Here is a 16,835-nt window from a genome sequence, read left to right as displayed (position 1 = left end):
TTTTTTTTTTGAAGTTGTTACAACAAGCAAACGGAAAGGACATTCTTGGGGGGGATGGGAGAGAGGGAGGAGGGCGGGAGGTGTCGGTGATGGGCCATAATAATCATATACATTGTATATTGACAAAAAAAAAAATAAATAAATAAAATAAAATAAAATAAAATAAATAAATAAATAAATACACACCTACTTTACATTCCTGACACTCCTATGTTATTACCAAAAAGAAAGAGCAAAGGAAATATACATCCATACAAAGACTTCTACACAGATGTTCTAAATGTCTTTATTTTAATAGTGAAAAGCTGAAAACAACTAAAGTAGCCATCAACAGATGAACAGTAATAATAAAAAAAGATCGTACTATAGCCACACAATGGACTACACCTCAACAATAAAAAGTAAGAAATATTGATACACTCAAATTATGAATGAACTCAAAATAACTATGCTAAGTGAAAGAAGTCTGGTAAAAGTATACACTATATGATTGCATCTATATAAAGTTCTAGAAAATGCAACCTAATTTATAATCACAGAAAGCAGATCAGCAGCTGCTTGGGGTCTCAGGTACAGGGAGAGATGGATTAGAAAGAAGCATGAGAAAATTTTGTGAGACGATGGAAATGTTTGTTCTTTTTCTCACACAGATATAAAATAGACCAGAAACAGTACTTCTGGCAGGACTAAATTATGAAAAATCAGTTTGCATTGCTTCAAAAAAGTTTCTCCTTTTATTTTATATTCTCTCTTACAACTCTCTCCTAGACTTTCCTTCCATGATCCTCATTTCCCTTTAATCTATACTTCCAGTGGAAGTGTACACATAAAAGAAAAGGATGATTTCAATCTTGCCTGAGAAGAATGTTTTCAGAGGTACATTCTACAGCTCAGTATCTCTGGTATGACCTGGATATATGTATCCAACTGATAAAATCTCTTCGCATACCAGTCAGCTGCCAAAACCAAACAAACAAAAAAAATTCTTCATACAATAATCCCTACATACAATCAGCCAAATCCAAGATGTGGAACATTTAACAGGACAAATGACTCCATTTCTCCAACAAATCAATATAATAAGAAAAGGTGGGGATGGGGATAAAAAGGGGTGTGGGTAAATAAAAGAGACCTATGAGACTTAACCACCAAATATCATATGCAACCCTTGTTTGAATCCTATTTGAATAAACCAAATATAAAACTACATCTCTGAGTCAACAGACAAAAGTTGAATACACACCACATATTACATAATATTTAGGATTATTAATCCACTATGTGACCATAGTGTAGTAGGTATTCTTTTTTTTTTTTTTCTTTTTTAAGGTCCTTATCTGAGATGTATACCAAAGTACTTATATACGAACAGATATAATTATTTTAAAAATTTCTGTGAAAAAAGCAGGAGGGTGTAAGTGAAATAATCTTGGCAAAATATTTATAATGTCTAAGTTCTACTTTTGTGTCTGCTTTAAATTTTTCACTGTAACTTAAAATAAGAATCTTGAGAAGAGGATAGTGGGCTTCACAATGAATGCCATGAGACTGAGTTCCTAAGGGCATGATATACAACTTACTTATTTCTTATTTCCAGTGCAAAAACAGTGCCTATCACATAGTAAATACTCAACAGATGTTTTACCAAGGAATTTTTAAATCCTATATAATAGTAACAAGAAATGATACAATTATTTGGGTGCCTCCTTCATCAACATAATTCTTAACAATTTACACATCATCACTCCATTATACCACAATATCGGGTATGGAATTTCTCAATTTATAGATGACAAAATTGAGACTTTAAATTAGTTGCTCAAGGTCACACAAGCTGGGCAGCGCAGGGCAAAGATCAAGCTGGCAAATCTGTCCAAGATTTTCTTTTAAAAAACTGCTTGGCTTCAAGGCCCCTGGATGACACTGCCTTCCTCAGTGATATCTATTCCAAAGTAAACCATCTCGTAACAGTTAAGTTTTATATATTATATAACAGCTAGGAGAGGCTTTTGAATGTTTTCACCATAAAGAAATGATAAACACAGAGGTGATGGTTACATTAACTACCCTGACCTGACCATTATACAACATATATATATCAAAACATCATATTGTACCCCATAGGCATGCACAATTACAATGTGTCAATTAAAATTATTTTTTAAATCTAAAAAACAAAACAAAGTAAACTATCTCAAAGTGCCAGCACTAGTGCAGCTTTCTTACACTTAATCATGCCTATTGACAATTTATCAAAACAGAAAAATAAAGGAAAAGAAGAAAATACCATTTTATGTTATTCATGGCTCTCTTCCTCATACTCTAATTTTAACAGCCTTCTTTTGAGACTTGAGAAAATCAAAACATGAATCTGTAGGAAAAAATAAAGAACGGCACACAGATACCTAGGAAACACAGCAATGTTGTAATAACTCACATTAATGTACAGCATATTAAGTTGCTTCAGAGTTCAATTAAAAAGTGAGCAGAAAAATAAAAGGGGGCAAGGCAAACATTAAAATATTTTTTATTTAACAGTCACATGTTAAAAGTTGCCATAAGTTGTTCAAATTCTGTAAAACTCAATGGAGGAAAAGAGAAAAGCACAAAACATAAGGTAGGTCACTGCTCCCCATTAAGATATATGAGAAGACAATTCTACACCACCCTGAAGACATTAACCTCTGTCCAGTGTTTCTCAACTCTGGCTATTCATGTAAGTCATTTCAGGGCTCTAAAAACATTCCTGATGTATGGGCCTCACCCCAGACCAATTAAATTAGAATTTCTGGAGGTGAGACTCAAGCATAAGTTCCCCTGGTGATTCCAATAAACAGCCAAAGTTGAGAGTCAGTTACGATAGATGTAAGCATATGTGTGGTGTGATATGTGTGGTGTGATGTGTGTGTGTGTGTGTGTGTGTGTGTGTGTGTGTGTGCATGTGAACTGCCACATAATTAAGGTCCCAAGAAAATTAATGAGTTGGGGCTTAATTTAAATCTTTCTTACCAGAAATAATCATTTATTTCATTAAAATACATTTACATCTCACTAAAGCCACTGGTAAAATGCATAAATGAAAATGACTTTGCTTTTCACAAAAGGAATCCTGACTTACCTAATTAATACTCACATCAATTTATTACTTAAATTCATAAATATCTTTCATTCAAGAACATGCCAATTACTCTAGTACTCACTCTTTTAAAAAATGAGATACAAGCTAAAAAGGGTGGTCTATCACCAGAGCAACAGGCACAAGTTGGTAGGAGGAATCTCCAAATCTCCTTAAAATCCAAGGGAACCCTAGAACTGTCTAGAAATAAGAAGTGTCTATGAAACACACAGGCTCACTTTCACCACAACAAATCTGTTCAGCCTTTGAAACCTTGGCAGTGAAAGGAGATAAACATAAAGTCAGTTCATAAGCCTCTCCAAAAATTACAATGGATTCCTAAGGAATCTTAGCAAAAATATTCCTCGGTTCCTCCAGAATCTTGACAGGTAGCCTGGTCTTCCTTTACCAAACATGGAGGGTAGGGGTGGTGTCACTAACTGTTAGAGTAATCTAGCTCTTCTCTCTTGGGGTAGGTAACACCAACAATACCCTGAACTAAAACCTAAACATCTATGAGCCTTCAGGAAGCACAGAGCTAATTCTAATTAGCCTAGCTAAAATACCAGAGTCAGAAAGACCCTTGATCACAGTGTTTCTACTACTGAACTGGAACTCGCTTCAGGATAAATGGTGTTGCTCAGAGTTAATCTGAGTTCATGGAACCCTGAGAATTGGAGTTCTTTCAGTGAATGCTTAGAAACATGTCCTTTCTCTCAATTATAACTTAAGGTTTAGGTCAAGATCTTAAAAGCAAACATGAGACAGTATTTCTTTGAAAGGAAATGTATCATACTTATTCCATCTTTTAATGTATTTGCTGAATTTCAGTTTGCTGATTACTATTTGTACATGAGCACATAAAAATTATTCTTCCACTTTATAATTTCACTTTTAACCTATAGAGCAATGTCAAGAAAATTTAAAAGGAAAAACTGTTTTGAAATACCAAAAATTTGAACAGCCAAAATAGGAATCACAAAGTCCTAAAATACTTTTTAATAATAACAGTGATGATGATTTGATATACTTCCTTAAGTAAACCCAAAGTAAAACAGTATTAAAATTTTAGAATAATTGAAGTAGAGTCTCCAAATAAAACAATTAATAGATACATACTATTAGATGTACATTTTTGAAAATAGGGAAAAAAGTAACAATAAAATTGTCAAATATTTTTTCTTCTTAAATCCATCTTCCATTGATAGATTCAAATAAACTTGCTACAAATAAATTTTTTCCTGGTTCATTATTTTTAAAGTCTCTTTAGAGAATAAATTTGGTTCTGTTTTCCTCAGTGTACTATTTTACATCTATCCATTCATTCCTTCTGAAGTTAGAGCAATGAAGAACCGTTAGCCCCTTTTCTTTGTCTTTCAGAAAAGCTCACTCATTGAAATCTATACATAGAGGTAACCCAATTATGCATTCTTTCATTCATTCAACAAATACTTATTGAATGCCTACTATGTGCATTCTAGGTACTGGGGATACAGCAGTGAATAAACAAAAATAAAGCCCTTCCCTCACAAAGTTTACATTACAGTTGAGGGAGACAAACAATGAAATATTGTATTTGAAGGTGCTAAGTGCTACTGAGAAAAATAAAGGAAAGGTGTGTGTGTGACAGAGATCAGGAATTCAGTTTGAGATATCTAGTAGACACAGCAAAGTAGAGATGATTCGCAAGCAGTTAGACATACAATTCTAGAATACAGGGAAGAGCTCTGGGCTGTAGACACAAATAGAATGTTATCAGCATACAGATGTTATTTAAAGCTTTGAGACTGCAATGAGATCACTAGGGAGTAAGTCGAGAGAGAGAGAAGAGGTCCAAGGTCTGAACACTGAGTCCCTACAACGTTAAAAGGTCTGGGTGATAGGAAAAAAAAAAAAAAATCAAAGGAAACTTTAAAAATGTGGCCAGTGAAATAATTGGAAAAGGAAAAACACAGTGTCTTGAAAGCCAAATAAAGAAAATATTTCAACAAGGAGGAGTGTTCAAGTGTATTAAATACAGCTGATAGGCCACAATGTTAGAACTGACAACTGATCATGGTATTTAACAAGAAGGTAGCTGGTGACTTCCATTAGACCAGTTTTGAATGGTGGGAGCGGTACAAAATCCTGACTAAAGGGAAAATGGAAAAATTGAAAAAGAGTTTGTATGGACAACTCTTTTTAAGGAGTTCTGCTGTAAAAGAGAAGAGAAATGAGGTTATAACTGGAGAAAGAAGTAGAGTCAAGAGTTGTTTTTTTTTTTTTTAATAGGAAAAAGAATATCATGTCTGCATGCTGGTGGGAATGATCCATTCAAAGGGGAAATTAATAACAAAAAAGAAAAGGGAAGAAGAGGGGAGAAGAGGAAAGAGGAAGCAAAGTTGGAGGAATGGGCTTCAACAGGTGAAAGGAGCTGGGATCTATAACTCAAATAGAAAAGTTGGCTTCCATAGGCAGTTAGTTAATCCATAATTCATTAGAAAAGTCAGAGTTCAGATTTCGGGTTAGAATTTTGCCAAGCAAGTACTTCTAACCAAGAGGCAAGACAGCTGAGAGTACATGATACAAGACATAGAATTTATGCTAGTTAAGGAGCTATGTGAAGACTAAGGGAAGGGAGGAAGAGTAGAAGGGTGGTAGAATCAATGGATTTGTGGTATGGAAGGAAGGACTGGTTTGTTTTTGTTCCTGTTTTTTATTTTTGTCTTATTTTATTTGTTTGGAAGGACTGTTGAAGTCAAATTACTAGAGAGACTGAACTAGAAAGCTAGGAAGTGTTAGAGAAAGATGAATGCGAAAATAAAATTATGGAGGGTTTTGCTATGGAGGTTACTGGTAATAAGGTCAAGAGTGTGATTACAGGAGTGAGTGGCTGAAGGAGAGTGGAGAACAAGAAAACTAAAGAAATTCAAGAAACTAAAACATCCGCATGTTGGAACAATCATTTATTTAGACAGTAAAATTACCAAAAATTAAAACGGGAGACAAGTTGAAGAGAGTGAAAGTGAGCTATGAGAAATGTGATGGTATGACCCAGAGGTCAGAAATGACTACCATGAGGGGATGTGAGGAGTTAGTACGATAACATGAAATTCAAAGCTGGAGGATTATCTCAAGGAAGAATATCTGAAATTGGCAATGAGGAGCAAAGAGAACATATACTAGAGGAATCAGGATATACAGAAGAGTAAAATACACACCCCTATATAAGCTCAGTCTAGCGCAAAAGTAATGACCAACACATATCATTGTACTATAACACAGTAACAACTACAACTGAGAGTTCCAGGCCTGATGGAGGCCCAGTGGAAGGATCAGAGAAGGTTTCACAGAGGTTTGAAAGATGTAACTGGGGAGCTGAGGGCTCAAAAATAACTAAGGTCAAAAAGCAGAAAGATATTGCAACTTAGGCAAAGGAAGAGAGATAGGAAAAGAATATGAAACATTCTGAGAAATGAAAACAGTTCAACATGGTAAAGGGCAGAACAAGTATGACAGAGAGTCACGATACATGGCTGCACAGGTAGACCAAGGCCACAAATATTTTCTCTGCTAATGCAAGAACAAGAACTATTACAAACAAATTAAATTGTTAACCAAAAACCCTTCACAAAAGCCTCTAACAGGGAACAAAATTGATGAATTTTAGTTACATCTTATTTTCCTTATTTTGAGGGAAATGCTAGAAAACAACCCAATAGCCAGTTGCTTTATGAAGATTAACCAATTCTTTGAGAATAAATGCTTACACATTGTATACAGAAATTTATGATCATTATCATAATCTCCAATATCCATGATTTAAAATGTGCTACAGAAAATTACACACAAAAGATGAATGAAGGACCGGCCTGTGGCTCACTCGGGAGAGTGTGGTGCTGATAACACCAAGGCCACGGGTTCGGATCCCATATAGGGATGGCTGGTTTGCTCACTGGGTGAGCATGGTGCTGACAACACCAAGTCAAGGGTTAAGATCCCCTTACCGGTCATCTTTTTAAAAAAAAAGATGAATGAAGCACAAGCACAAATGTGCTAGTTGTAGATTTCTTTGTATATGTACCTCAAAAAGTTCATAGAAAAATTGAATTAAAAGATAATACAAATCTTTCCATGAATGTTTCGAAGACCCCTCAGATATATGTAAACATATATTACATATGCTATTACATAGCTATATATATTATATAGCTATATATAAATATACCGAAACTAAGCAATAAATATTGTTTCCTTATAAATTAGAAAATAAATAAATAAATAAAAATTGGTTTTAAGGGCTGGCCAGGTAGCTCAGTTAGTTAGATCACGGTGTTAAAACATCAAGGTCAAGGGTTCGGATCCCGATACCGGCCAGCCACAAAACACACACACACACACACACACACACACACACACACACACACACACACTTGAACTGCTTTTCCATTTAAAAGAACAATATTAAAAGTGAATGCACAGATAACGACAATACTGGTATACATAACTTGTATAAATGATGAATCTTAGTATTAAACAACACATTAGAAAAGATGTCTCACTAGGCAACTGTTGCTGTATTTCCTCTGTCTCCATTTCTACTTTAGCAGCTGTGATTTAATGGAAAGAGCCCTGTACTTGTGGCCAAAGAACACATATTCCAGTGCTGGCAATGGCACTTACGAACTATTAAGCAAGTCAATTGACTTTTCTGTGCCTGAGTTTAATTTACAAAATGGGAATCAAAAATCTGTATCTTACACAGTTTGTTAAGGTTTTTATGAAGTACTGTACCACAATGAGATACAAAATTCTTTAGTTACAGGCTTCAAAATATTACTAATACAGAAATAAAAGCCTTCAGACCATCCACCAAATCCCCAATCGAAAAAATAAAGCACAATTAAAACCTGAGATGATAAATCTGATAGTTTGACAAGCATGTCTCACCACCTCTCTTCATAACCTTACCTTTGAATGAGCAGGCCCTCTTTCATTCAGAAGTTTATACTGGGGTTGAACACTATTGAAACGGGCTAACTCATTTACCAGACACATTGGAGTTTTTTCTTTTGGATTTGCCATTTTATCTTGGAGAGAAGCTGTAAATAAAAAGGCTGTAAAGTTTTTTGGAAGAATGACTTTAAAAAATGGCAGAAAAACTAGTTTTGACTATTTTAGATTGAAGTCAAATTGTATATCTGGATTATTTTCATAAATTTTGTATTAAAAAATTCAAATCACCAAATGTCTTCCAATACATGCAACAGAAATATGTATCACCTTTTAAACAATAAATTAACTTTTTTCCTAAGTACCTAAGTTGCTCTCTCTCTATATATATATATCAGCACACTTAAAGATTTTTAAATATTATAAGATTATAATAATGTTTAATTTATCCTGTAAACTTTCCTTTCCTCTCAAAAAATTTTACCAGAAACACGTAAGTCTCCTAATTCTTATTACTATAACTAAATTTTCTTTTTATCCTTTCATCTTAATTTTTTTTTCCTTCTCATTTTGATGCAGCATATTAGTAGAAAAAGCTCTAGACTTGGGAATCAAGCCCAAAATTTAAGTACTAGATCTTTCTACTACTCATTAAGCCTTCTATTACTTCTGTAAAATGAGGGAAGCAAGTTTATCCTCCTTAACTCACAAGGTTGTTGTGAAGTTAAGATTTAAAACTGTATGGTATGGGGCCGGCCCGGTGGCGCACTGCTACAGTGAGGCGCTTGGGAGCGTGGTGGTGCTCCCGCCGAGGGTTCGGATCCCACATACAGACCGGCTGCTCACTGGCTGAGCGAGGTGCGGGCGCGGCACCGAGGGTTGCGATCCCGTTGCCGGTCCCGGTCCGGTAGCGACACTGAGGGTTGCGATCCGTTGCCGGTCACGAAAAAAGACAAAAAGGAAAAAAAATAAAAAATAAATAAATAAATCAAATGTGCATGTATTAAAAAAGTGGAATTGGGATGAATTCTCACTTTCTGCTTTGAAGTACTGTATTGTTTTACTTTTTTACTATGAACATGTAAAATTTTATGTTAAAAAATTATTTTACAAAGACAAACCAAAAGTAGGGAATGGGCCACTGTATAAAAGTCTTAAACTCTAATTGCTACTTCCCTTTCTAAAGTCTTGACAGTACCACCATGGTTCTGAAAAACAGAAAGATGAGGCTCTAGGATGTGATACAAAGCTGGCTGGAATGTCACGCCTACAATCTCCAACTTTTCCAATGAAACCATCTTGAGATTTAAACACTGCAAAAACAGAACATGTCCTTACCAACATTTAGTATGGTCAGTCATCTTAACTAGCCATTCTCATAGGCATGCATATAAATGGTATCTCATCGTGGCTTTAATTTGCATTTCCCTAATGACTAATGATGTTGAGTATTTTTTCATTTGCTTGCATGCCATCTGTGTATTTACCTACTAAAGAGTCTATATGAGTATTTTACCCATTTTTAATTGGTTTATTTCTATCCTTATTGTTGAATTTGAAGAGTTCTTTATATATTCTAGATATAAGTCATTGATCAGACATATGCTTGGTGAAGATTTTCTCCCAAGCTGTGGCTTCTCTTCATTCCCTTACCAGTGTCTTTTAAGAACCGATTCTAATTTTAATGAAGTCTAATTTATCAATTTGTTCTTTTATAGATTGTGCTTTTGGTGCTGTATCTAAGAAATCATTACCTAATTGAGGTCTCAAAAATTTTCTTCTATATTTTCCTCTCAAACCATTATAGTTTTATTAGGTTTTACATTTAAGTCCACAGACATGTTAATTTTTTAATATGGCACAAGGTATGGATCTAACTTCACTTTTTGTATATTGATATCCAATTGTTCCAGCACCATTTGCAGAAAAAGCTTTATTTCTTTCACTGCACTGCCTTTATGGCTTTGTTTAAAAAAAAAATCAGTTATATATAAGTGGGTTTATTTCTAGACTACCTAATTTTATCAATCTGTCTGTCTATTTTGGTACCAGTAGTATTTTTACTGTAGCTTTATAACAATTCTTGAAATTAAGTAGTGTTGGCCCCCCACATTATTCTTTTTCACAGTTCTTTTGCCTATTCTAAGTTCTTGAATTTCCACATGAATTTTAGAATCATCTTATCCCTTTCTACAAAAAAGCCTACAAAGACTGGAGTATAATTCTCCTAAATCTATAGATTAATTTGGTGAAAATCAACATTTAAACAAAGTATAGTCTTCCAACCCATGAACAGGGTATATAGTCAATTCTCTTTACTGAGAATAATGACATGTCACTGTTATGTGAATTAGCAAATACAGAACCTCTGCTCCCAGGAGAAATACAGGGTTAGGTTCCTGTAAGTGTCTGGTCATATTTTTGTCAACTGATCAATACATAACCTTGTTTTACATGTGTTTCTATTTAAAGACCCCTTATTTAATATAAATTGTTAATATATATTGTTGATTCATTAACATTGAATTCACAGCCAAGAGAACTAAAACTGAATGAAGCTTCTCTAACACGTTATTCTCTCCATAAGGCACATCAGAGCCTCTTGTGCTTAGGAACACTACATATCCCTTAAACACTACACTTGGGAGCCATTTTAAAAAGAAAAAAAATCAACAAAAATCACAAAAATGCAAAAAATTGGCGCTAAATTAAACAAGAAAGGGCCACTTGCTTGCAGTATGAAAGTTGAAACAAGAAAGCAGAGTATCACCTTGTTCAACCTCAGTTGAGATCATGCGCATTGGGTAACTCAAATTTTTTTGCCACTCTGCAAGTGCCCACAGATGACCATAAAACTACCACAAGTATTAATTTTAGAGTTACAAATAAACTGCAGTGAGTAGGCCAACTCACAAATAGGGAATACATGAATGAGCGTCAACTCTCTCTCAGTTTATTTAGGTATCCTTTAATTTCTCACAGTAATATTTTTTAGTTCTCAATTTTCTTAAACATATTTTGTTAGACTTTTTCATATTTTTTTTTCCTTTCTGTCTTTTTTACTGACTGGTAACGGGATTGCAACCCTCAGTGTCGCGCCCGTACCGGGGACCGGCAACGGGATCGCAACCCTCGGTGTTGCGCCCGCACCACGCTCAGCCAGTGAGCGGGAACCGGTCTCCACATGGGATCCGAACCCTCGGCGGGAGCGCCACCGCGCTCCCAAGCGGCGCACTCTCCAGTGCGCCATCAGGCTGGCCCGACTTTTTCATATTTTTGATGCTACTGAAAATGGTATTCTTTTATTTCAATTTCTGGTTGCTCCCTGCTAATATATACGAACATAAATGATTTTCATACATTGCTCTTGTATCCTGCAACTTTGCTACACTCACTCATTAGTTCTAGAATTCTATCAGATTTTCTACATAGCCAATCAGGTCAGCCATTGGTCAGCCATGAATAAGGACAATTATTTCTTTCTTTCCAACCTGAATACCATCCCTCTTACTGACTGCACTGGCTAGAACCTCCAGGGCAATGATGAATAGGACTGGTAAAAGTGGATATCTGTCTTGTTCTTAATTTTTAAAAAAACAAACAAAAAACTGTTCAGTTTTTCACCATAAATACAACACCAGCTAATGAGGTTTTTCATAGATGCACATTATCAGATTGAGGAAGTTCACTTTCATCCCTAGTTTGCTAAGGATTCTGTCAATAATGAATACTGGATTTTGTCAAATGATTTTTCTGCATCTATTGAGATGATCATGTGATTTTTACTTTTTAGTGTTAACATGGTGAATTACACTGACTGATTTGAATGTTAAACCAACCCTGCATTCCTGAGATAAACCTCACATGGTCATGACATATTATCCTTTTAATATACTGCTGAGTGAGATTTACTAAAACTTTGTTTAGATGTTTGCAATTATATTTGTGAGAATTATTGGTCTGTAGTTTCCTTATAGTGCCTTTGTCTGGTTCTGGTATCCCAACAATGCTGGCATCATAAACCTTGGAAAACATTCCTTCCATTTCAATATTTTTGAAAACACTGTGTAATGTTGGTATTATTTCTTCTTCAAATGTTTGGTATGATTCACCAGTCAAGCTATCTGGATCTGGAGTTTTCTTTGCGGGAAGAATTTTAACTACAATTTCTGTTTCTTTAACACATGTAAAGCTATTCTGGTTATCTAAATTCTTCTGCTTCCTTTGAGATTAATTTGGTCATCATCTAGTTTTCTAAGGTAGAAGTCATTTATTTGAGTTCTTTCTTCTTTTCTAATATAGACATTGAGTGTTATATATTTTCCCTTAAGTAGTGTTAGTGACATCTTCCGGTATGTCATATTGCCATTGTTGTTCAGTTTAAAATACTTTCTAATTTCCCTACTCATTTCTTCTTTTTTAATCATGGATTACTTATGTGTTATTTAATTTCCAAATATTTAAGAATTTTCAAGGATCTCTCTATTAATGATTTCTAATTTCATTTTAATCACAGAACATTCTTCTTCTGACTTGAATCTTTGTGCACTGAGACTTATTTTATTGACCAGAATACAGTTTATCTTGGTAAATTTTCCGTATGAGTTTGTGAATAAATGTGTATTATCTTCTTAGGTGGAGTGTTCAATAAATGCCGTCACGTCGAGTTAATTAACAGTGTTATTCAAGTCTACTACATCTTTGGTGACTTTCTGCCTACTTGCTATATCAATTATTGAGAAGGGTTACTGAAATCTCTGATTGTGATTATGGATTTCTCAATTTCTCCTTGCATTTCTATTAGTTTTTGCTTCATGTGTTTTGAAGCTCTCTTATTAGGTGCTTAAACATTTAACATTGTTATGTCCTCTTAATTAACTGACCCCTTTATCAGGATGAATGAAATTACCTTCTTCATAATATTTATTGTTCTGAAGTCTACTTTAATACTAAAATAACCACTCCAAGTTTCTTCTGACTGCGTTACCATGTTATATCTTTTTCCATTCTTTTAACTTATTTGTGTTTAAAGTATTTCTTGCAGGTAAGCATAGAGTTGGATCTTGCTTTTTTATCCGTCTAACAATCTCAGCCTTTAAAATGGGGTCTTCAGATTATTTACATTTAATGTGATTATCTATATGGTTACATTTGATTCTACCATCTTGCTATTTGCCTAGTATTTGTCCCATTTGATCTTTTTCCCCTTTTTCATCTTTCCTTGGATTTTATATGATTCTATTTTTATCTCCTTTTTCTGGCTTATTAGTTATAACTCTGTGTTTTGCTATTATAGTGGCTGCTCTAAAGTTTATACTATACATCTTTATCACAGTCTACCTTCAAGTGATATTATACACCTCATGGAGAGCATAAGAAACTTATAATTGTATATTTTCTTTCTAACTCCCTGCCTTTAAGCTATTGTTATCATGTATAATTTATGTATGTTATAAATCCCACAAAAGCTTATTAATATTTTTGCTTTAAATAGTCAATTATCTTTTAAGGAGATAAAACTAATAAAAAAAAAATCCTATGAATTTACCCAAGTAGTTACCATTTCTGGTGCTCTTCTTTCTTTTATGTAAATCCACATTTGCATTGGGTAAAAACGATTTCCCTGCTGTCTAAAGGACTACATTAAAATGTTCTTCAAGAGGAGGAGTGTCACTGATGAACTCCCTCAGCTTTTGTTTGTTTGAAAACCTCTTTATGTCACCTTTGTTTTTAAAATATATTTTTGTCAGATAAAGAATTCCAAGTTGATACTTTTCACCTTTCAATACCATAAAAATGCTTCTCCACTGTTTTCTTGCTTACATTATTTATGACAAGAAATCTACTATCACATTTATCTTTGTTCCCCTGCACATAACATAAACATGACTGTTTTTCTCTGACTGCTTTTTAAGATTTTTCTCTTTATCACTTGCATTCAGCAATTTGATTATAAAACACCACAGTGTAGTTTTCTTTATGTTTTTTATACTTGGAATTCATTGAACTTCTCTGATCTGTAAGTTTATGGTTTCACAAAGTCTGGAAAGTTTGCAGCCATTTCTTTCTTTTATTATTATTATTAGCAAATTCATCATTACATATTATAATCTTTCCCCATGCCCACCATCCGACCTATCACTCCCTAACCGCCCTCCCTCCCTTTCCCTTTCGTATCTAGTATCCTTAGCTTTGTTCTATCCTTCTGAAAGTTCAACATATTACGTTTGTCTTTTCTTTTTCTTTCTTTCTCTTTCTTTCTATCTTCATTATTTCTTGAAGTAGGTTTTTCTGTACCTTGGCTCCTTCAGGAACTCCAGATTATTCATATACATTATACTCATTTAAATATATGAGTAATTTATTTGAGTAAATTATGAGTAAAATTTATATTATAAATTTATGAGTAAAACATAATATAAATTTACGAATAAAATATGGATGCCTGAAGATGTCCTACAGCTCACTAATGCTTTCTATATATTTTTATTCTTTTTTCTCAGTGTGTTGCATTCTGGATGGTTTCTATTTCTATGCTTCAAGTTCATTAATCATTTTTCCTGCCGTGTCTAATTTGCTATTAATTTCATCTAGTGTATTTTTCATCACAGATATAGTTTTCATCTTTACAAGTTTGATATGGGTTGTTTTGTATCTTCTATATCTCTAACTTTTGAACATACAAAATAGTTATAATAATTGATTTTAATGTCCTTTGCTAATTCCATCATCTATGTCAATTTTGATTGATTAATTATTCTCATTATAGTCATATTTTCATGCTTTTTTGTACACATGGTAATCTTTAACTGAATGACACACATTGTGAGTTTTACCTTGGTATGTACTAAATATTTTTCATTTCTCTAAATCCTCTTGAACTCTGTTCTGGGATACAGTTATTTGAAAACAGTTTGTTCCTTTCAAGTCTTGCTTTTATAATTTGCTAGTTGGTGCTACTCCTTTGCTAAGGAGTTATGTTACTCCTTAACTCAGGGAGTATTCCAGGCTCTGTACCTCAGTTTTTACTCCCTATGCCACATCCTGGAAAGTCTCTCAATACAGTAGGATGAGGTAATTGTAGGGCTCACCTTGTTTCTCATCTCTTGGGCTCACTGGTCCTCACTACCTGATGTCCAATGTCTCAACAACTGTTGTTTCCACTTATTTGGGGGAAGAGGGATGTTTCAAGAGGAGGGGAAATATGGTCCCTGTCATTCCACATGGATAAGATGAAGTCCCCATTTATCATTGTATGTTTAATCTACCTGTGTGTTTCTATTTAAAGTGACTTTAAGTGATTTTCTTGTAAACATCACATATTCGGGTCTTGCTTTTCTATCCAATCTGACAATCTTTGCCTTTTAATTAAAGTATTTAGATACTTTATATTTATTGTAATTATCAATACAGTTAGATTTAAATCTACTGTTTTGCTATGTTTTGTCCCACCTGTTATTTGTTCCTTTTTTATCTTTGCATATGTTTTGGGGAATTTTGTTTTGTTTTTTTTTTTCTTGGCAGCTGGACAGTAAGGGGATCTGAATCCTTGACTTTGGTTTTATCAACACCTCAATTTAACCAAGTGAGCTAATCAACCAGCCCTACCTACCTTCTTTTAAACTGATTATTTTTTAGTATTCCATTTTATCTCCCCTATGAACTTGCTATTTTTCTTTATTTCATTTTATAGCAATTGCTGTAAAATGTACACAGCCTTCCTTCAAATAAATATCATACTATTTCATGCACCTGACAATTCTATACATCCCTTTTTCCCTGCCCCATTCTTTATGCTACTGACATCAATTTATTTCTATGTATCTTGTAAGCCTCTAATGCATTTAGTATTTTTGCTTTAGTCAATTATCTTTTAAAGAGGTTAAAATGAAGAAAATGTCTTATATTTGCCCCATATGCTATCATTTCTAGTACTCTTTATTTCTTTCCAAAGATCCAAATTTACATCTGTTAGTATTTTCCTTCTGCCCAAAGAAATTCCTTTAAGACTTCTTGTAGTACAGGTCAGCTGGAAATGAATTCCCTTAGATTTTGCTTGTTTTAAGAAGTCACTTCCCTTGCAAATCATAAATGTGATAAGGGTTTAATATCCAGAATATATAAATTATTGTTACCTTTCAACAACAAAAAACAAACATCCAATTAAAAAATGAGAAAAGGATTCAAATAGTCATTTCTCCAAAGATGATAGACAAATGCTCAGCAAGCGTATGAAAAGATGCTCAATGTCACTAATCATCAGAGAAATGCAAATCAAAATCACAATGAGATACCACTTCACACCCATCAAGATGGCTATTAGTAAAAAGAATTAGTAACAAGAATTGAATAAGTACTGGTGAGAATGTGGGGAAATTGGAAAATTTGTGCATTTTTCTATGCAGCTGCTATGAAAAACAGTATGGTGTGGTTACTCAAAAAACGAAATACAGAATTAGCATATGCTCCAGCAATTTTACCTCTGGATGTATACCCAGAACTGAGAGCATGTACTCAAAGAGGTATTTGTACATAGCAACATTATTCAAAATAGCTACAAGGCAGAAGCAACCCAAGTGTCCATCACTGAATACATACCACAAAATGTATATACAAGGGTACTTCAAAAAGTTCATGCAAAGATTTGTATTATCTTTCAATTCTATTTTTCCACCAACTTTTTGACCCTCGAATATACATACATTGTATAAGAATACATACAATGGAATATGACTCACCACTAAAAAGGAAAGAAATTCTGATACGTGATTTTTTTTATTGAATCATA

The 16,835-nt window shown here is 34.0% G+C and overlaps 1 protein-coding gene across 6 annotated transcripts in view; it reads right to left on the bottom strand.

Annotated features, from left to right (window-relative positions):
• Positions 1-16,835, bottom strand: part of STAU2 (staufen double-stranded RNA binding protein 2) — a 287,804-nt gene that overhangs the window by 250,331 nt on the left and 20,638 nt on the right. The window contains exon 1 of one of the 6 annotated variants that reach the window (XM_008578944.1): positions 2,288-2,373. The exons of the other annotated variants lie outside the window; for them this stretch is intronic. Coding sequence (XP_008577166.1) covers positions 2,288-2,290 — 3 coding nt within the window. The 5' untranslated portion in view covers positions 2,291-2,373. Of the gene's footprint in view, positions 1-2,287; positions 2,374-16,835 lie in introns of those variants that run through there. 6 annotated transcript variants of the gene reach the window in all.

Source organism: Galeopterus variegatus, unplaced genomic scaffold, assembly GCF_000696425.1.
Source record: "Galeopterus variegatus unplaced genomic scaffold, G_variegatus-3.0.2 Scaffold78, whole genome shotgun sequence".
NCBI classification, from domain to species: domain Eukaryota; kingdom Metazoa; phylum Chordata; class Mammalia; order Dermoptera; family Cynocephalidae; genus Galeopterus; species Galeopterus variegatus.
The sequence above is the reverse complement of the archived record's forward strand: the minus strand, read 5'-3'. Positions and strand labels throughout refer to the sequence as shown.